The sequence below is a fragment of the Dermacentor silvarum genome, chromosome 4 (genome assembly GCF_013339745.2).
Source record: "Dermacentor silvarum isolate Dsil-2018 chromosome 4, BIME_Dsil_1.4, whole genome shotgun sequence".
NCBI lineage: Eukaryota > Metazoa > Arthropoda > Arachnida > Ixodida > Ixodidae > Dermacentor > Dermacentor silvarum.
The window spans coordinates 75297211-75319242 of NC_051157.2; the positions used below are offsets into that span (position 1 = coordinate 75297211).

General features: G+C 45.1%; 1 protein-coding gene across 4 annotated transcripts in view; it reads right to left on the reverse strand.

Annotated features, from left to right (window-relative positions):
* Positions 1–1942: 1942 nt before the first annotated feature.
* Positions 1943–22032, reverse strand: part of LOC119450255 (proton-coupled amino acid transporter 1) — a 69764-nt gene continuing 49674 nt past the window's right edge. For all 4 annotated transcript variants that reach the window (XM_037713646.2, XM_037713645.2, XM_037713644.2 and 1 more), the window contains exons 7-10: positions 20551–20823; positions 20151–20326; positions 16103–16293; positions 1943–5195 (exon numbers count right to left, since the gene is read on the reverse strand). In XM_037713646.2, coding sequence (XP_037569574.1) covers positions 4927–5195; positions 16103–16293; positions 20151–20326; positions 20551–20823 — 909 coding nt within the window. In that variant the 3' untranslated portion in view covers positions 1943–4926. The remainder of the gene's footprint in view (positions 5196–16102; positions 16294–20150; positions 20327–20550; positions 20824–22032) is intronic.

A 22032-nucleotide genomic window follows, 5' to 3' on the forward strand; every position in this document is an offset into this window, starting at 1 on the left:
ATGCGAAAGGCCGTGCATGGGGTGATGGGAGGGAGGGAGGGGAGGCGACGTTTAGCTGCAGCACTAAATGCGTATCTTGCGACCGGGCGCAAGGGGAACTGGCGACTCAATCTCCCACGCGAAAGGAGGAAAGCGGGAAGGCAGCGCGGAAGGGAAGGTGTGCGGCTTCTACTCTGCGAGGAACTTGTACTTTGCGCGGCTTAGGGCCGCGCGCACCGTATGTTGAAAGCGATCGCCACACCAAGTTGGTTCTATTAACGTTGCTCCAAACGGCTCTGACGGCTTTCTTGGGAGCATCCCCGTTAGATTCTATGGCAGTCGGGCAAGGTAGCATGGCATCGTGAATCGAAGTGCGCTGGCATTGTGCTATCTCGGAGGCACTGGCCTTGCGCGCATTTGGATATTGTCAAGAGGTCATCATGTTACAGTGGCTAGAATAGTTGCCATGTGCCTGCTCTTGGTGAAATTGAGGTCATTGTATTGCAGAAGTTATCGAACTCTTTCAGAGAAAAAACAACCATAGCCTGCCTGTAGGGTCGATCGCCAAAAAATACAATATTCCGCGAGACATCGTTTGGAACGCTACAGCAGATTCCAAGTACTGCAATCAAAGTATGCAAGTATTAGTAATCACTTACCCGCCTACACGTGATTTCAGGAGGCTACCTTCATTTGTTTTGATAGCGGAGCAAAGGGCGAAGATTTCGCTATTAGCACTCCTTACCTCTGTAGTAAGATAATTGCACTTTGTCGAAAGGTGTCACATGTCTTCTCGTAGTACATGTCTTCATGTAGTGCTAATTGAAGGTCTTTACGATTGGTTGAGCTATTTTAGGAAAAGAATTTGCCAATGTGTAGGATTCAAGAATGCCAAGGCATGAAAATAAGCTCGAGACTGTTTGGAACGCCCATGTGCACATGAAGAATATTGAAGGCCACAGACTTGATTACTTGTTTTTCTTGTGCAAGCTTCCAGAAACTATGCTGCAGGCAATTGTTACCAATTTTTTATAAATATATTTTAGTGTTGTTTTATTAAAGCATTCCATGGCATTTTGTGCTTATGCTGGGGTCATATAACCATTCCACATTTGTTATAATTAAGTCCAAATTATGTTATTTACAAATTTGTCACACTTTCACCACTTCTCCAACGCGTTAGATGACGACAAAGTAGGTCGAGCCTATCTAACCGTCTGCACCGGGACTTTCATACAGCATTACTGGCCAATAATATTCGGTTGGACTAGCATTCAAATTTTTCCATACAAGTGTTTTTACATGCAGGTGCCACCGCACAGTATGCTTGGAATAAAATCCTAGTCTGATAGTTTGAAAAAAAAAAAAAAGAAATAAATTAACTCGTGAGAATGTGGATGCTACAACACAAAAGAATGTCATCACTCTAGGCACAGTTCGCAGATGCTACCTAGTGCTGGCAAAGCCACTCTGTGCCCTACTGACTTGCATTTGCTCTCATCTTTTGGATCTCGCAACATGGCCATTCCTCTGCATGCACCTTCAACTTGTCTCCACATAGAGTTTCCGAATACAACACTACTTTTCATTATAAAGGGCACATGCCACCTTCCAACCTCACAACAGCTATGACGCCGTGATGTCAGATTCGCGGTTGTATCTGCAGTTACAACCACTGAAGCAGCGCTCTGAATTTTGGTAACACTTGGCAGAAGATCAATAGCTTTTGAGCTACTCCAGGTGCCGTGCTTCTCCATGTCATACTTATGACAACTTAATTCTCAATGCTGTATAAATAGTTGACTGCTGGTAATGGCTTCCAAAAAATGCTAAACAAACGAACAGCGAAAGAGCAGGTGATGAGGGATTATGCAGAAACTTTCTAAGCAGGCTAATCAAGCAGTGAGGCACACTGCTGACCCCACCACCATCATAATTAAAGATATCATGTTCCACACAAACATAATGCCAACAAATTTTCTTTATTTACAGAGTGATTCAGAAGTCAAAGAGGAAAGAAAGAGAGCAACAATGTATAGAAAAGGTCAATTGTTTCGTGTAAATTTCTACTCTGTAAACCTCTTTGCCAACAGTGAGCCTAAAGTCAGCTTCATTACACTTGTTTGCACACAAGTTAGATAACTGCTCAGCACACCAGTCAATATCTCATCGATCATATTGTCATAAAAAATACGTCACATTTTCTTAATATAAGGCAATGCATTTCCTTCCCCAGTAAATGAAGCAATCAATTCAATATGTAATGTTTACATTTACTTATATTTTAATATTACTATAAATGACACAACGTCGGTGTATAATACATGCATTTGTATATATACAAGAGTGCATAACAACGTATATACATATAAATCTAAACGTGTATTCAAGCTTCACCATAAAAAGGGCAAAAAATGGTCCCCATATGACAAAAGAGCCGCACTTATTAAAGGGACAGCAAAAGGACTTCTAACAATGCTGCTTGTTATATCAGCGTCTGAGAGAAGAGACTGATCACGTTCAACAATTCATGCCTCATTTGATACAACTACAAATCAGCCAAGCTACACAGGACAGCCAATACTGATTCAGAGTCAAGATTAAAGTTACTGACAAAGCATCTCATGTTCCAAGAAATACTTACTCATGTAAAGGGTGCCTGCTAGTCTTGTACAGTTTTATCAATCCAGAAAGAGACATGTGTTAAGGCATAGAGTTAAGCACTTTAACACCAAACTGCAATTACCATCTCTGATCAGGCACTTTCACCACAACTGCTTTGGGAAATTAATTATTTGGACATGACATGAAATGGAAGACCATGATTTAAAGATTCCAGTTGTCGAAGCTGTTGACGGCGACTGTTTCGTCCCAGGAGTGCAGCCATGAATGTAAGGCACGTGGGTTTCAGTTCTCATTAAAAAAAAAAAAAAGTCTACAAATTATCACAGACTCGCACATTCGCACAGTGCGACAATGCACTGATAAAATATATAAAGGTTCGCTCACTGAAGGCACTTGCAGGTTGTGTTGGAGGCAAACCCTTATTTATACATACATGGTAACACACAAAACGTTCATGGAAGCATATTTTTCTAGAAGCAGCTGAAATTACCAGACTAGAACAACGTAAAGGCCCGGAGGAAGCAAGCACTCTCAACATCATATCTCTGAAAAACAGAGTACACCTTAAAGCGGCGGTATGATACCACACAGCAAGTGGCAGCTTGAGCACAAAGACATGAAGCCGTATGAGAAACAGCAAGAAACCAACCAAGAAGGCACACATACGATGTGAAACAATAGGCTGTACAAGACATGAGAAAAATGCTCGCACAATTCGCTATAATGCCATGTTAAAGATGCATGAAAATCTCTTGAATAATCACGAAGCACACGCCAAAATGTCGATATTAAGCACCTCAATAACAGAGGTGCATTGCTCGATGGCCTTAGTGGCGCGGCACATGAAGTGAGTGACCAGTGCACACAATTAAAAACTGTGAGGTGAAATGCATGCATCTATGCAACCTCTATATTGTTTAGAAAGGCCCACATGATGAAATGGTTGCCAAGCAGCCTAGTTATCGCATTGTAAGATTCAATGGAAGTCACAGGTTGCTAGGCTGAGGGACTTGGCTTGAAACGAATCAAACGAAAAGTACGCAGATTAATGGAATGAGACTGGAAGCCCTATACACACATCAAACTCTTCGGCAGAGGACTTTGGTGATGCAGGATGAGAATCTCAGCATGAATGACAACTGTTGCCAAATGGTAAGCTCGGCTCATATCGGCACTGTAAGCAGGAGCATCATTTGGTTACGATAACTGCTTTAGATAGATAACACATGAACAAGTGCGCAATTACTGCTAATTCTCAGCACTTTCTGCAGCCCCTGAAAAGGCAGGCTCATTATTTGATCAGGTAACTGCTTAAGAAATGAGAATGATGAACATGGCCTAAGGTAGCATGAGTTTTAAAAATCGCAAGCACATCGCAAGTAAGCAAGCTCCTCCCAGGGCTCAATAAATACATCCCACTGCCACCTACAGGTAGTCCCCTCTATCCCCATGTCTAGATCAAATGCCAGTCCTTTGTGAGCACACTCAAAAGAGTGTCCTTTCTGCTAGACGTTGCTAGTTCAGAGAGTGGTTATAGTAAGATGTTGCTATCCAGAAACTTCAATTCTAATGCTGGTAAAAACATGCAGAGTTCTGTTGCATTCATTACATGCTTAGCAGAGAAATTCTAGCAGAATGTTTGCACATAACAACGTAAGCACACTAATTTCATTATGCTCTTAATTCAAGCAGTGCCAAGGCTTAACTCAATGTTAATGGCTCTATCAACACAGGATTGAATCACCAGCATTAGTGTTCACTGATTTTGAGCCCCAAATATCGAAGTCAGCCAGACACCACGACACACATGCAACCTTCCCCAGAGAAATGGATTTGACACCTTTCACATGCGTTAACGGTTCTTGTAACTGTTTAGAAGTACATTGTCAACACCAATCCACTTGCATGTCTAAAGTTCAAAAAAGCTTTTCATGACAAACTTGGTTTAGTTGAAGCCTTACCAATATGCTTTCTCCAACTGCTGTATACGTATCTGCATGTCTGGTTGTGCTGAGTCTTCAGACTAGTGCCTATCCCCATAATTTGCACTTGAAAAATGCCTCTGCAGTACAATAAGGCACACTTATATGAGTACATACACAGCTTAGACAGCCAGCCTGAGCTGGAACAGATTTCTGGTTAAGCATGCAAAGCTTTTTTCGAAATTCCATACAGAAAAAGTAACAGCTGCACCCCATTTCAATACTTCTAGTTGAGCACAAACTTCTACCATGGCCAAATAGGATACCACATAACAAATCCTCCTACATCCCCATGCCATGCACGGGAACAAAGCGTATTCACAGCAAGAGCACTATGTAATCACGCTGGGCTGCTGGGTGGACTTGAAAAGGTGTTAATAATTTCTGTGATTGTAACAAATGTCCCAGTCACAAATCCCAGCACTCCGAGTACACAGATGAAGACGTTCTTGACCCATAGCCAGCTCCACATTAGTTTACCCTGGTCACCCTCCCACATTGTGAAGAGCTCGAATAAGGGAGGCAAGATGAGTGCCAGGCTGCTGCTTGCCAACGCTCCAACCAGTGGGATGAAGAGATCTAGCCTGGGCACTGCAACGGCCAGCACGACTGCGCAGGTAAAAAAGGGCAACACTTTCAGGACACTTCAAGGACAGCAAATAGACCGATTTAATAACGAGTTTCACTAAGACAGTGCTACCACAAAGAATGTTGGTAATTAGTAGAGCAACTATAGTCCTTAGCTGACTGAAGGGCAACTAGGATTTGCAGCACATAAGTTTGATGCTACTGTGACCGTAGTTGAGAGCACGAAACTGGCTTTGTCCTGTCCATTCTTTCCATTATGCTGATGAGGACGTTGTGTCGTCAGGCCTCCTCAGGCCACCTGCTGGTGCATTGCTCACACTGAAGACACTCCAACGGCTAGCGTATTGGCTTATGTAGCACGGCATTTTGAACGATGAAGTAGTTCCAGTAAATGAATATCTGTGTCATGTGGTCAAACAATAAACTGCAACATAACTGTACTAGATACTGATATATATATATATACTTACAAGTATCTCTAAGGCACACAGAACTACTAAAAAGTGTACGTGATATTCAATGGTTTCATCATAGAGATGTAACCTCCAAGTTGCTGAACAACATTAGATGTTACATAAAAACATTGTCAACATGTGCCATGATAGCCCAAGGAGTGCCTACATTTTTAAAGTGAAACTGCCCGCCACTACCATCACCCAGATGAAATTTCATTTCTCGTAATGGGCACTCTAGAGCCAAGAGCACTAAACATTGGGCTACGCTGGCAATCTGCACTTGGGAGCCAAGAGCACTATCCACTAGGCTATTGTGCAACATTTGCACTTGGTAAACTGAGCAACGTTTTTTGCAATACGCAAACTCTGAATGAGGGGTGCTGTACTTGTATCTTGGAAGCCAGGACAGGCAATTTAGTGCAGTGGATGAAGCTGACGTATACACTGTAGAGAAACAATTCTTGAGAATGGTGTCCTCCGCTGCGAGAGCCAGCTGTTGTCGCAGCAACATGTAGTTAAATGACACAGGAATTGCTGAAGACTGTCGTTTCTTTTAATGTTTAATTTCATCCTCCCATTTCTCTCTTACCATGACCGACCAGCTTAACCTTTGATATGAAAGACCAGAAAAGTGATAAAAAATATTCTACACTATGTAGCATGGTTCATGAGACGCATTCTCCAAAAAATATGCTGGCAAAATTGTACACAATGCAGCTGGCTTTGGCATTCTGTTCAAAGTTGCCCTGTACCCAAAGTATAGCAGGAATGCAATGAAGACTACGATGGCACCATGTCAGTGGCAGTGCACTTGCACTCTGAATGTAGTGACATTCAGATATCTATTATACCAGGTGTTTCAGCAAACACTTTCAAAAAATTTTAAAGGTTGCCTGTGGCAGATACAAAGTTCCCAACCTCTGAAGCTAATTTTCTCTTAACTCAGATAGAAAAATTCCCTAATTTCCCTATATTTAGGCAAAATGCGGTTATTTAGTATGTTCTCTGTAAGATAAACTGTGTTTGTGCTATGCAAATAACCTGCAGATTTTAGTTTAAAGACTTATGTATTCGTTGGAAAAGATTTATTGAAGTCACTGTGCTTAAGCTGAATGATGTCACATTGCAAGTTGCAATGCTTGCAACAGCAATTATTTGCACACAGCCTTAACAATGTCAAATGTAGGTGCAAAACTTTAGTCAAATGCACATTCATATGAAGGAGATGGCCGCGCTCCTTCATTGAGCAGTTGAAACACATCCATACATAAAGGGGAAAAAATGCAATGAATGTTAAAATTAATAAAGGCCATATTGCTTGACTGGAGGCATGCATACGACGGCTCCCACTCGTGTCACGTAACAGGCTCCAAAAAAAGTATGAGTGGTCGATAGATCGTTCATCCCAAATGGTACGTCTCACGAAGTCACCTAGTGTCTTCGTGAGCAATTTGTACTTTGTAAGACATTTCTTGACTTCGGTTCTGCTCTCATCATACTGTCAGTTCCTTTGGCCAGCTGCAGATAAATATTTCATTAAAGGTATGCAGAAATTGACAGCATAGCTACCGTAAAATTCCGAGCAAGCGCCCCCACCCGTGCAAGAGCTCCCCCCCCCCCTAACTTCACTGCTAATTTCAAGTTTCCGCGCCGTTCCGGGAAAGCGCCCCCACCCCCTCTCGCTCTGCGCTGGTCTGCCACATCCAGTCCACGAAAATAATGGCAAATTCGGCAAATCGCACCGGTGCGCATCGGGGCGCCCCAATGAGCCATTTCATCGAATCATGGTCGTACCCGGGCGCCCCAGTGGGCACACGAGTGCATCGGGGCGAACTGCGGCTAGCGGTCCGTAGTTCATGGACCGCCGGCCGACGGTGAGATCTGCCTGTCGCACGGCACAGAGGAGTTCCCTGCGGCACAGCGACGTGGCCACTCGGTGACAGAGGAGTGCTCGCGGCTACGCTCTGGCATTGCCGGCAGCTTCACCGCTGCTAATCACTTGCCACCGATGTCGTCGCTAGGCCTCTTTCAGTTCACTTCGAATCTGTAGCAGACGGCGCTTCAGCATGAACCGTCGACGCTCCCAAGCAGCAATGTTTTGTTACCGTCGTTGCCGCTTTACCCTCTCCTCGCAATAATTTCACACGATGAAGAAAACATGCTGATATTTACGGCGCCACCAGCTGCGATGCGAGCATGGCCGAGCCGCGGTTCGCTGTTCGCCGTCGGTAGCCATGCACTGCAGCTGAGCTTCACTTGTATGAACTCTCATTAGTGCCAAATTTCACCGTGGACATGGTTTTTAATAAAGTGAACATTACGCGTCACTTTACTCTCGCGGACATAATTTTGCCTGGAATAGAAGCTGCATAACCAATGTTCGCGTCGCCGGCCGCGGTGACGTGCCGGTGTAGCGTCGTTGCGCTCTTTCTGTAGTTCTTTCGGTGGTTTTGAGTAACCACCACTAACAAATATTTGGCTTAATAAAGTTCATGTTCAATAAAATTTTGATGCTATTCTCACCCTGCGGGAAAATTTTGTCGTGGCCATCTTGAATTTTGGTGCCGCTCGGGGATAGTGCCCCCCCCCCTAACTTTGCCGGTAATTTCGACTTGCTCGAGGGGGGGGCGCTTGCTCGGAATTTTACGGTAGGTACGAATGGCGACAGATCAGTAAGTGTGGTCTGTTAACTGCCGCTGGGCATCCACACCTCGTCGTTTACTTGACAATATGCGGTCACTGAGCTGCTGTACAATTATAGTAAAGTTATACTTAGCATGCCAATGCGAAGGTAATTTGCGGGGACTAAAATCAAAACACGCCATCACCTTTGTAGTTCCATCGCGTCAGTGGTTTCTTTCCTCTATGTGTAAGAGGAAAATTTCCCAAAATTTTGACAAATTTCCCCTTTTCCCTAAAGACAACCTAAATTCCCTAGATCTAGGGACATTTTCCTAGGGTTGGCAGCACTAGGCAGATAGCACAATTCTAGTTCATGAGCTGGTCTACTCGAAGAGGCAGACATTACACATAAAGGTGAAATTCATAATTGACTAATTAACAAAAGTTCACTAATTACGTTTTTAACTAAATACCTTATGGCCCATATTGCAATTTACAAATTCTAGCTGTGGAGTTCAGAAGGCGAATCCACTTGGAACAAATTCTCAGGATGACACCAGTTTGGAGATATTAATTCCCGAACTTAGCGGAAGAATGCATTGGCGTTCCAGTTACTTTCTTAACAAAACGTTGCTTATGCATTGAAGGACAAAAGTAACCTCCACCACTTTGCCACGCACCTTCAAAGGGGGCTGACGACGTTTATTGAGAGCAGCTGGGCTCTGGAGAAAACGGCGGTGAGAGCTAACTATCGAGCAGGGCCGTTAGCATGCGCACTTCTTTCTTCTTGCGCCTCTGTGCTTGCCCTGTTCCCACTACTACAGGTGACAGTATGATACATTTTCCGGTCACTTGACCCCATGTGTAAACAAGGAAAGGCACGAGGCACGTGCGACGAGAATGGTAGCTGCCGACTGCAGCAGCATCTCCGCAATACTCGCCTGCCCGTCTCGCCCCAGAACACTAGCACACGCTCGGTTTCTTAATCCAGTACAGTCGACGACCGATTATTCGGACTTCACGGGGAAAGTAAATAAGTTCGAACTATGGAATGTTCGAAAAAATGAATGTGCCCAAAAATGACATTTTTTTTTTTTTTTACGTTTTAATGCCCCTGTGCAACAAAGAAGTGGCCGATTCGTTGCTGCACACACTTCCGCTTACGTGCAACCAACTACGGCTATATTTCTGCTATATTTCTGCCGGTTTTCTGTTGTCGCTGTACGCTGATGCAAGGACTGCAAATGCTCGAGTCAGATCCACACGGCACATCATCCAAGTTAGAGTCGCTGTTTGACGGTGGGAGAACTTGCTTAATTATTTTGTCATTGTTCAGTTCGGCACACAACACCGCGCTGTCGACGTCTGCAAAGTCTTCAAATGTAACGGCGGCAGGAATCGGCACATCGCAGCCTAGGTCATCAATGATGTCCGCATTTGAGCTCATTGTGGTAGGCGGCAGTTCAGGCTCTTCAGTTGCAGAGTCGGAGTCATTTGGACTGCGGCTCAAGGCTCATTCGGAGTCAGACTGCGAGAGGACCATTGGTGCCATTCGACGCGGCCTGTCGATAACTTCACAAGAAAGACTTCTTGGAGCCAGCAGTGTGCTCTCTGGAACGCCAACTAAACAAACAGAATGGCGAGAGCGGGCCATGCGCTGGGATGCCAGAATAGGATGTGATGATCGCGATGTTGATGCGACCTCACAATTCAGGCAAAGCCTCCAAGATCAGCATTTGTAATTTAATCTGAGGAGTAGTGCTGTGACCGAGACAAGGCCTCAGAGATTACTGTTTTCAATGTCATCTCTGAGGCCATACTTGATGTCTTATATCTCTGAGGCCACACTTCATCTCTCATTGAGGTTGCCAGAGGAGATAATGGCGGCAGAATCCGCGTACGCTACAGTCACGGATGGAGTCCGGATAATCGAATGTACCGTAAAATTCCGAGCAAGCGCCCCCACCCGTGCAAGAGCCCCCCCCCTAACTGCATTGCTAATTTCAAGATTTCGCGCCATTCTGGGAAAGCGCCCCCCCCCCCCCTCTCCCCGCTCCGCACCAACACTGGACTGCCACATCCAGTCCATGAAAATAATGGCAAATTCGGCAAATTGCACCGGTGCGCATCTGGGAGCCCCGATGAGCCATTTCATCAAATCATGGTTGCATCGGCGCAAACTGCGGCTGGCGGTCTGTCGTTCACGGACCGCCAGCCGACAGGCGAGATCTGCCTCTCACACGGCACAGAGGATTTCCTTGTGGCACAGCGATGTGACCACTCGGCGACAGAGGAGTGGTCGCGGCTACGCTCTGGCGTCGCTGGCAGCTTCCCTGCTACTAATCATTCACCACCGATATCGTCGCTAGGCCTTTCCCAGTTCACTTCAAATCTGTAGCAGAAGGCGCTTCAGAACAAACCGCCGACGCTCCCAAGCAGCAATGTTTTGTTACCGTCGTTGCCGCTTTACCCTCTCCTCGCAATAATTTCACACAATGAAGAAAACATGCTGATATTTGCGGTGCCACCAGCTGCGATGCGAGCATGGCCGAGCCGCAGTTCGCTGTCCGCCATCGGTAGCCATGCACTGCAGCTGAGCTTGACTTGCATCGGAACTCTCTTTAGTGCTAAACGTTTCACCGTGGACATGGTTTTTAATAAAGTGAACATTACACATCACTTTACTCTAGCAGACATAATTTTACATGGAATAGAAGCTGCATAACCAATGTTCGTTTCGCCAGTCGCGGCGACGCATCGGTGCAGCGTCGATGCGCGCTTTCGGTAGTTCTTTCGGTGGTTTTGAGCGTGATAAATGCCACTAACAAATCTTTGGCTTAATAAAGTTCATGTTCAATAAAATTTTAATGCCATTCCCACTGCGCTTCTTTTTTTTTTTTTGCGAGAAAATTTTGTCGTTGCCATCTTGAATTTTGGTGTCCTCCCTAACTTTGCCGGTAATTTCGACTGGCTTGAGGGGGGGGCGCTTGCTCGGAATTTTACGGTAGAGCTGGCGGCTGTCCGAAATATCGGTCGTCTTTACACATTTAGTTTACAGGGCCATTGGCGGAGCCGCGAAGCTGTCCAAATTACCGAGCATGTCCGGATTATCGGTGTCAGATTTATCAGTCGGCCACTGTACCAAAAAACCTACTCATGGATCGTTGCACACCGTATTCATCGCTAATGCCACCAACTCTATTGCGATAAGCATCTTCACCTATCTATTTCACAGAGTGTGGGGTGTAGCGCCGTTGGAAGTACTGCATGCTTTTAATAGTCAATAGGACAAACGCGTGGTTTTCTGCTGAACTTGGCGAGAAGTGAGCCTCATGTTTCACTCTGGCAGCATTGCAGGCATCATATTCCAGCTTTGCCAACTCAATTTCATTTCGGTTTGCCTTCGCCGCTGTCTTAAAACACTCCGCAATAGGAAAACGACAATGTGTATCTCGGTTCGCTTGGGTCCCATCAGCTTGACACACGTCGACGTCTCGTGCCACGAGAGGGTAAGTCAAAACTTCCTGCTGAAATGTCCTGCTCGAAGAAGCTTTGGCTTAGGCCAAATTCAAGTAACACAAACGCAAGTTTGCCGAAGCCGCAAAAACGACAACACACCTCTCAGGCCACTCGGGTCCCGCCAGCTCGGTGCGCATCAACAACTCATGCTGCAAAGATTCTTACAACGCTTTTGACTATATTAAATTCAATTCGACCTATTACCTACACACTTTTGGCACTAATATGAAAATTGCCTTCGCGCCAACATATGCCAATATTTGTATGCGACAGTTAGAATCAGCATTATGTAGATGTTTACAGTTGAGTCTGTCAAGTTTTTACAGCGAAGCTGTTATGGGCTAGGTTCCACGAGATCGTGTCCGCGTGTAGAAAAGCCACATGACCTAGCGGGACAGGAGAGGAAAAGAAGAGCTCAACCCTGTGAGAATGCTGTGAGAGGGTGCAGATGAAAAGGAGAATGGGGAGAGGGGTTGATGTAAGTCGCACCGTCCTATACTCGCATTGAAGGGGGAGAGCGTGAAGCATGGCAACCAATGGCGGTGTACGAAAAAAGTAGGTCATTGGAGGAGTGGGGTGTGAGAGGAGTTTGCGTTAGCGTTGGTTGTATATACGCAGTTTTGGTCAAGGACTCGCGTCTGGGAACGTCGTAGAAAAGCACGAGGAACGCGCTAGGAACACCGTCGCCCATGGACGTCGAGCCAGTTCTTTCAGAGCCGGGCATTGTATAGCCATCGTCTAAGTGTTAAAAAATACCCCATTGTGCTACTCGGAGTCGGCACCGAAGCCTCTTTCCCCGAGTACATAGCAAAGGGGTCGGTTTACCATTTTGTAGCCAAATTCAACATAGCAAATCCCCAATATAGCTAAACCCCAACATAGCAAATCCCACCAGAGCGCCAGCTTCGCTGGACTTCCCTCTTCACAGGGTGAAAGGGCTCTGAATTTTTAGTGACTTTGGATCGTACATTTTCCCAGTTAGTACATTTTCTCTCATGCTTCTTCTTAAAATGTGAGAATGAGGTCGAACTGCATATCCTGTAAAATGCTGCACCGCCAACGAAAACTGCCATGGGTCCCTGCCCACCGGTAGATTTAGATCCTTGGGATATCATGGTATGTACCCACCCTGAAGGATTGGCCAAGAATCGGGTAGGTCAAAGTAAAGTACAAAATAAGAGGACAACATTTTATAATAAGTAAGTTTGAATTGAAAGATAGTGATTGAAGGGCCGGCATGATTTATGAAAATGAAACATTATACCGTAACCGTAAAAATAAAACTATTCATATTTAATTTGGGTGAAAGGAAAGGAGGCTTAAAATTTTGTATTCAAAGTTAATCTAATTTAACCTAAAAGAAAATCTTGGATGGCAGTGCTAACCTTCCCATTGCTGTGTCCAAGTGTAGAGGCACCCAAAGATTGTACATTTTGAAGACAAACTAATCCAAGAAGGCAGAGTGGTTTTTCAAGGTTAGGTTTCTTAAGGTAATAAATCGTTGACAAAAATTAAAAAAAAATTTTCTCTACACATATGACAAATTGGTGAGGGTGCCAGACCAGTCCTGTGTAAATAAAAATTTAATGTAAGTACGCGACTGCGAAGCCTACTACTATTAGCAATTTTTTCTCGATTGACAAGATTACTTTTCCAGGGGTACAATAAGTGTTTAAAATCCAAGGAATCACTTATAGATGGTACAGAGAATTCTCGCAGCATCATTTGCCTCCGGAATCTTGCAGCTATGATCAAGGCTGATGTAGGGAGAATTTGAATGGCTGGGCCAACCATCGACACCTTCGCCAATGAATCTGCCGTTTCATTTAGAACTAGACCTGTATGCTCAGGTACCCAGACTAAATGGATATTAAGTGTTGAGGTACTAATGAGTTAAACACTCGCAATACCTGAGATTCATTAGGTGCTGTGAGTGAAGTACACAAGGACACAGAATCAGTTACAATAACTACAAAATCTATTGATGGGCTTAATTTACGAAGGGCCAGTACTACCGCTACAAATTCTGCAAGAAAGATTGGTACAAAGTCTGGAAGCCGAAGGGAAAATTACCAATCAAGAATAGGGCTGAATATACCAATACCACATCTTTTTTTCATTCTGCATGGTATCAGCCACTATGACCACATTTGTTTGTGATTTCAATAAATAATCCTGTAAAGTAGCAACATTCAGTAAGACAGGTGCTTTGCCTTACTTGGAAAAATATTGTCAGATTGTATGTTAATAGGATTTTTCCCCTCGCAAGTGGGCTTTACCTCCCTAATTCTAACGTCTGACAGATCGAGAAGAGTTTGTACAAATCAACTTGAGGCGTATGAAATCGAGGCCAATGTACATAGAAAAACATATTAGGCCGAGAAATGAACACTGTTAGGCAATGCCTTATTGGCGATTCGTACGCCCTTAAAAATGTTTGTATGGCAAGTACACGAAACTAAGTAACAAGAGAAGGAATAGTTGCTTCTGGATACAAAGTAGTACTTGCTGCAAATTTAGATAGCCCTAAACACAGTCCTAATACCTGCTTTTCCAGAAGAGCAAGGGGGCGAAGCTTATAGGCAGGCACCCCAGAGTTTAACACACATCCGAATTCCAGGACAGGGTGTACTACATACATACGGTAGATTGATAACAAGGTGACCCTGTGCATCCATGATCGACTGTTGCTCAGTCTACTTAATAATCCCACTGCTCGAACGCCCTTCGCTGCAATACAATCTATGAGCGTATGCCACGAAAGAGAGCTGTCATATATAGCACCAAGATACATAACAGCATCTAATTGTGGAATGATACAGATCTGCTACGACAGACATATATATGTACTGGGTCCTTCAGAGGTACTAGCAATCAGCACTTGTTCACGTAAAGAGCCTGACGAATGGTATTAAGCCAGTCTTCTATCTAGAACAGATAAATATAATTGCAGGTTTTCATAAAGTGTTTGAATGTGTTTGCCGATAAAAAGAATGCTATGTCATCCACGTACACGTAAGTACATACACACGTTGTTCTCTTGGGATGGGATGGAGCTCAGCAAAATATTTAACAATACTGGGGATAGCACTGCCCCCTGTGGAACTCCTTTTGCCTGCTTGTATGTACACCCGTGAGCAAAAGTATACAGACCACAGGGTCGCCGAAAAAACTTAATTTCTTCGTCATTTAGATGCATAAACTGAAATTGACGAGTGGACTGGAAATTTCGCAATGCCAAGTTTGAACTGCAGTCTTTAATTTCATGTTACATTCACAGGCAGAGAAGAAAATCGGCTTTATCATGCAGTACGTATACTTTTGCTCACTGGTGTACGTGATTAAAAGTCGTTCTGAAAGCAACTAAATTCTCTGCCACTTAAAAATTGCTTAAACCATGCTTGTAAATATTTGGGGAAGTTAAGTTTTCGCAGCTGGCTTACCAATATCTTCTGTTCAACGCTACCGTATGCCTTGGTGATATCAAGCGTAACCATTGCCGCATATTGGCCTTGGTGCTGTGCAAGTTGTATACGACGAGAAAAGGGCTGCTCAAACGTTTTCTTCCTTTTGTCTGGTCCTGTTCTGACTTACCCCTGTACAGTATTCTCAAATGGTCCTTGACTTGAAGCTTTTCCTCCACTCCACCCAGGCACGGTTAAGAAATTAACTCACATTCTGGGGTTCTAAGTGCCGAAAGCACAATATGATTACGAGGCACGCCATAGTGGGGGACTACGGATTAATTTTGACCACTCTGGGGTTCTTTAACGTGCACCCAATGAGGAGTACACGGGTGTTTTTCCATTTTGTCTCCATCAAAATGAGGCCACCGCGGCTGAGATTCAATCCCATGGCCCTGGGCTTAGCAGTGCAACGCCAAAGCCACTACACCACCACGGCAAGTTTTCAGAACAGTTGAGCCCCTCAACCGAATATCCTATGCATCTCAAGAAACGCCGAGCAGTGTCAACAAAGTGCAGTGACCCTTTTTGTCGAAGGGTCATGCTACCATCCACCTTCTCTAGTAGAGGTGGAATGTGGAGCAGAGAAACATTCTAGGATACAGGGATTGCAAAAAAATGCGAGTCCAAATCTCTATTGCCAATCTGATTCAGTCATGACTGATTCTTGTGTAGCAGCAAAGCTACCTTAACATCTCTTTGCCGTCTTACCTCCTTCATTTGATTTTTAACTAAAATATAGGAGGCATACTCCTACATCATAAAATGTAAACCTATATTGTGCTTCTGTCAAAATATCACACAGTACAAGCCACCACGCGGAAAATAACAGTGAAACAGCACCACAATATCAGCCTTGAATACGTACAGGTCATGGTAACCAGAGCAGTGCGCAGCAGGAATTCGAAGACCATCACGGCTCGTGGTGAATGCTTTCCTTGGTCAAGGGAAAAGCGCCTCACTATGGAAGGCCAGATGATCTGGACGGGCACGTACAATTGCAGAGCGTATGAGAGAAAGATGGAGACTGCAAATATGAGCCGGATCACTTCGTTCAACCTGAAAGCACCCAAATAAGGAAGGGAGGATATTAGCATCATCTCTTGTGGCCCATCTGCAAACACAAGAACATCACGACACTGTGAGCTCTTTTTTGTAATCTAACTAATTCTAGCAACATTGCAAAGTGCAATAGAAGGTGCTACAAGGGAGCACATATCTGTAGCTTCAAGGAATCAGTGCATAAAAGTGCAGACGATGTCATAGGCAGTTGTGCTCCTTTCTGCCCAAAACTGCCCATAAATTGTCCAATGTGTTCTGCTCATAAGTCTAAAACAAACATTCATCACTTGCTGTGACTATGTCCAGGAAGAAGAACTACATGAGACAAGATTCCAAAAGCTGACCTGCGGGCTTGTGAAACTGAGTTACATATACAAGCTCATGGATGACGAGTTCTAGAAGCCACTGCTATATTTTCTATAAGCGGTCTCATGTACCGCTTGGCAACCTGCTAAAATTATGGGGGGAAAAATGCGGATACTCGAATATCAGCAAATCGTATAGATCAGTGAACAATCGAATAATTCAATTCACAAATCGAATACCTCCAATTCGAATTCTCGAATATTCGTTGAGACACCTGGAGTGGTCAGCACCTTAATGCACGCAGCCTTCCACAGTGTGTGGTCCCTGTCAGTACAAGGTTTGTCGGTCGGCAGGAGCAATCAAAACTATAATGCGACGTGGACAGAGGGAATGGCGACAAATGCAGTGTGTATTTGAGAAGACGCCAAAGCATGTGCGAAGATTGACTGATCAGCCTTTTTCTTCTTCTTTCTGGGGTTTTACGTGCCAAAACCAGTTCTGATTGTTAGGCACGCCATAGTGGAGGGCTCCGGATTTTGACCACCTGGGGTTCTTTAACATGTACTACAACGCAAGCACATGGGCGTTTTTGCATTTTCGCTTCCATCGAAATGCGGCCACCACGGACGGCATTCAATCCCGCGATCTCGTGCTCAGCGGCGCAACACCTTAGCTGACTCAGCCACCACGGCGGGTGGACTGATTAGCCACCAGAAAGTGCACAGATTATATCGGACACACGTTTTCACATACACATATTCACGCAGATCAGAGCTTTCTGTCCATACGCGAGTTTAAGCACACAGACGAACTTACAGTCTTCAGTCCATTAGCATAAACTACCGCGGAAGCCCCCAGTTTCGCACAAGTGCCCAGTACTGTGTTAACATTTCCAAAACTTCAGAATTCTGAAAATTATGTGAAGCTCCGAACCCCTCCAAAGCGCGCACGCAGTCGCTGTTCCCCACACTTCTCGTGTGATCCGCTAGCCGCATGATGCACTCCTACACCGTCGCCAGGAAGATCGAAGTCGTCGAGTGGCACTGTGCGTGAGGAAAGAATCTGAGCGGTACCTCTCGGCATTTCAAGATAGACAGAAAAGGAATCCGCGAGTATGACTCTAAGTATGATGCCCTAAAGCTCCTCAACTACGGCAAGCAGAAGATGAAGCGCAAACTCAAGGATGGCAGGCCCGTCTTCAATGAAGAGTTGGACGACGCCCTCGTTATTACCCTCAAACAGAATGAGATGCTGGTCGTGCCGACTGTAACCGGCTCCTAACAGAGGAAGTGCTGAGAATTGCTGGAAACCTGAACCCTGGCAACTTCGAAGGCCTCAAGCATGTATATCAACCGATGGAAGAGGGGATTCGGAGTGACAATGCGCGTGTCCACCAACGACAGTCAAGAGGCTCCTTCTGACTGCAAGGAAGCTGTTGATGCCATTAACTCAAGAATCGCAACTTTGAGGACACGCTTCGACCACACGGCCTACAACATCTGCAACATGCACCAGACTATGGTTAGAATGGACAGTCCAGCAACTTCTACTAACGACATCACGGGGAAAGCAGCATATGGATCACCAACAGCGGCTGTGCCCGTTGAGGTTTCATGGTGGCCCTAGTGGCCCAAGCATCCAGGGATTAAATTCCGGCGTTTATCGTCCTCAAGGGGCCTACAGGAAGAATTCCGGCTCGGGCATTCATGAACCTTCGAATACCAGGCAAATAACGCCATTTAACACAATCTTTCGTTTTAATATACTGTTGTATCACAGTGACAACACAAAGGAACACTGGTCAAAAGGGTAAATGAAAGTGGTAGGGCTGACTCTATGATGTAACACCCGTGACCTAAGCGCAATAATTGAAGTGTACTTGGCGAAAAGCTCTTATTGGTCGTTTCTCATTCTTGTGCCCTTTGTCTACGTTTCTAGAAAAAATGTTCAATTAACTTTGTCTAAAAATGGCTGTATGACAACTCAAAGATGTCTGGAGTGGGTTAAGCCGCACTTGGGGTCTCAACATGGACAATGTTCGCCGCTTACTCGTCATCGATCAAGCTCTCATCCACAAAACGTATGCTGTTGTCAACGCAGCAGAAGCCGCCAGTACCGACATAGTGTACATTCCAGGAGAGTGTACAGGAATCCTGTAGCCTGTGGACGTCTACTGGAATAAGTCATTCAAGGACGCCCCCCGCATGTCATGGGCTGAGTTCATGGGGAAGTGAGAGAAGACTCCTAAAGAAAATCTCCGGAAGCCTTCGCGCCAAGACGTGCGGAACTTTGTGTCAACGGCTTGGGCTCGGAGGAGTCGTTCGGAAGAGTAGTTCGCTGGGTTCAGTGACGATGAGAAATTTTAATAAAACAACAAAAGAATCTTCAGCATGTGCAACACGCGACTTAGCACCCGACGCAATAGCCTTTAGGAAGCTGCCTTCTGTTCCATTGTGATGGTCCTTAGCGTCTGCTTTTCACTTGGCTCATTGCGGTCGAGCTGCATGTGGCCCACAACACAGTGCTACGCTGTGTCATTGAGGAGGCAAGCAAACTTCGCCACGCCGGCTTGGCCGTGAACTTCACTGCTCCCTCCGAGATTGCACCGATGCCAATGCGACCTCGGAGGCCCTGCCCAGCTGCTAGACCGCGCAGTGCACCGCACGGAGAGGGAGAAGCAAATGCACAGCCTGGGCGTGACCTCCGAGATTGCGCCGGGGAGGTCTCTGAGGATAGGCCCAGATGCGGCTGCTTGCGCGGCGCCCCATAGAGAAAGAAGTTAATGCACTAATCTTTCGTACCGCAATGCGTAGCTGCACAGCATGGGGCGACTCGTGCAGGCTTATGCATGACCCCCCCCCCCCCCCCCCCGAGATTGCGCCGGGGGATCTCAGAGGCCATGCCCAGGTGTGCTTGCCTGCACAGTGCACTGCGCAAGTGAATACACTAATCTTTTGCACCACTGTGCGTGGCGTGGCTCACGCAGCCCGGCACGTGCAGGAAAGAGAGATCAGTGGACAAGTGCGATAGGTGCGCAGCTACGCGTGGCGGTGTGAAAGACCAGTGTTGCTTGACGACGTATTCAACTCGGGAACGCAGGAGTTTTGAGCTGCTGCTGTGAACGAATGCAGAACCCCGTGAATAGCTATTTACTCGGCACGCAACGGTCAGGTATTTTTTGTTTCGGAGATGAATTTAGTTTGTTATATCCATTGGCAGAACAATTTCACTTCGTTAAAGCAAGGTTTTAAATACATGGATCTCTATGAGGATTTCAAGGGGAATTTCATTTACTTTGTTATATCCATTATTTCGTTATATTCCGTTTCGTTATAACGAGGTTCGAGTGCAATAAGTTATTGGATATAATGAAGTAAATCTAAAGTGGTTTCCTCGCCAATAAATCAACACTTAACGAATATTGAATATCGCGAAAGTGTTTTTCGTGTGGGGTGTGACTTTGTTATAACGAAGCTTGATTGTACAAGTTTTGTAAATGTGAACATGCATCAGCCATAATGCTGACGCACCCTTACAGACGCACTTACGGTGTAGGCGGGAAATTGAGGGTGATGCTTCCTGCAACGTGTTCGCCATACTTTAGGTAACCAAAGAAGCCAATAGCTGTGTACAAGCACACCACGATGACCATGCCTGTGTTCAAAACACCAGACACACCTCCGAAGTCCTGAGGGCTTTTCATTTCGTTTTCCAAAGGCAGCACCTGAAATGAAATGCACGGTGTTGATCAAAACGAACTGCGACTGTGATTGAGTGGTTATGTGCGTAATGCTGCTACCTGCAGTGTTACTATTTCAAATCCCACAGAGCATTACTTTCACTTCCGTCTTTTCTTTCTTTTTCTTAATCTGGCTTCACCGTAAAAAGAAAAAAACATTAAACACTCCGAACATAAGGGACAGTTTAGTATGATGCTATGCTACTCACAATGCCTATGCCCTCAAAGGCATAGATGACGGTGCCAAAGTACAGGGGCAGGCGGCTCACGCCCAGGTGCAAGGGCCGCTCGCTGATGCTCGGCATGTCTTGGAACAGATTGTAGAAGATAAGCACCATCCCTGCAATCTGCAGCAGGTTAGCAATTGTGGATGCCACAGACAGCATTCGCAGGCTTCGAATGAAGTTGTAGAGAATCATGACAGGCAGCAGGATGGCCAGGTAGACATACACGCTCAGCTCAATGCCTTGACCATGAAGCACCTGCGTGAAACAGAAATGATAACAGCCAAGGGATTACTCCAAATGCTTTGTGGCAAGCTTGACCTGCTATGTTTGGGTTTTCCAAGGAGCTAACTTATCTAATGCACAGAAGTTACTGTGACACACAAGTCCACAGCGTGCTGAAACGTCTTCCTCACTTGCCAATTATGAACCTAGTTACCTTGTTATTCTATTAAACTATCATATTTGTTCACCAAGTGCTTTTCCGTTCCAACTCCTCTGTGTGCATCACCATGAAATGGTTCTGAAGTTCTAAAGCTCTATCAATCAATGACGAAACAGCTCTCAGGCCGGCTAGCCATGAACCTGCATATGGACATGCTGGAAAGAGGAGTCAATGCAACTAACCCTACTCAACTGCTACCCCCCCCCCCCCCCCCCCCCGTCCTCCCTGGCTTGAATGAGCATGGATCTGATGTCACCGTAACACCACTGCAGTAACGGACAAGTAGAACAGAATTCTGCAACTCAGTATTAAATCTATTATTAAATAGGCTGAGCTTATCATGGGCAGAGCAACGATAAGCCTTATATTCAGCTATATTGACGCAGCACTTGGTAATGTTATAATGCTTTAACTTCGTCTCATGAACAGCTGGCTTGAATTTTAAGTAGCTTGACATTGGGCTAGTTGGTCAAACACCTTGGAAAATTGTTGCACTGCAATGACCTCTACAAAAACTCGCACAGTAGCAAAATGGCACAAACAAATGCAAACTACCAAGTGGAACACTACACACAAAATGTAGAAACATGCAAGAAATATAAACATAAGCAAGAAGAAGAAAAAGAAAAAGACCAAGAGTAAATTAGCTAAATGACGACAGCAGCATTGACAGCACCAATGCGTCAGGCAGTGCCAAGCCCCCAGTAGCACAACTTTTATGGGCCTAATTAGCTTATTTGACATCTCACCGTAACACCATCGCAGAAATGACCTCACCATAACACCACTGCAGAAACAGACAAGTAGAACAGAATTCTGCCACTCAGTATTAAATGAAAGCATTGGTCATTGCCTCCGTTCCTAATACAGTCCCCTATTAACCTTTCGCACTCAAGTAGATAAACACCAGTCCTCGGTTACACCATACAACCAGCTCACTTTTTTTTATTGAGTCTCCAGCAAACAAGCAAGGCATGTCTAAATGAGATAAAAGAGGAGTACACAAAGACCACATGCATCAT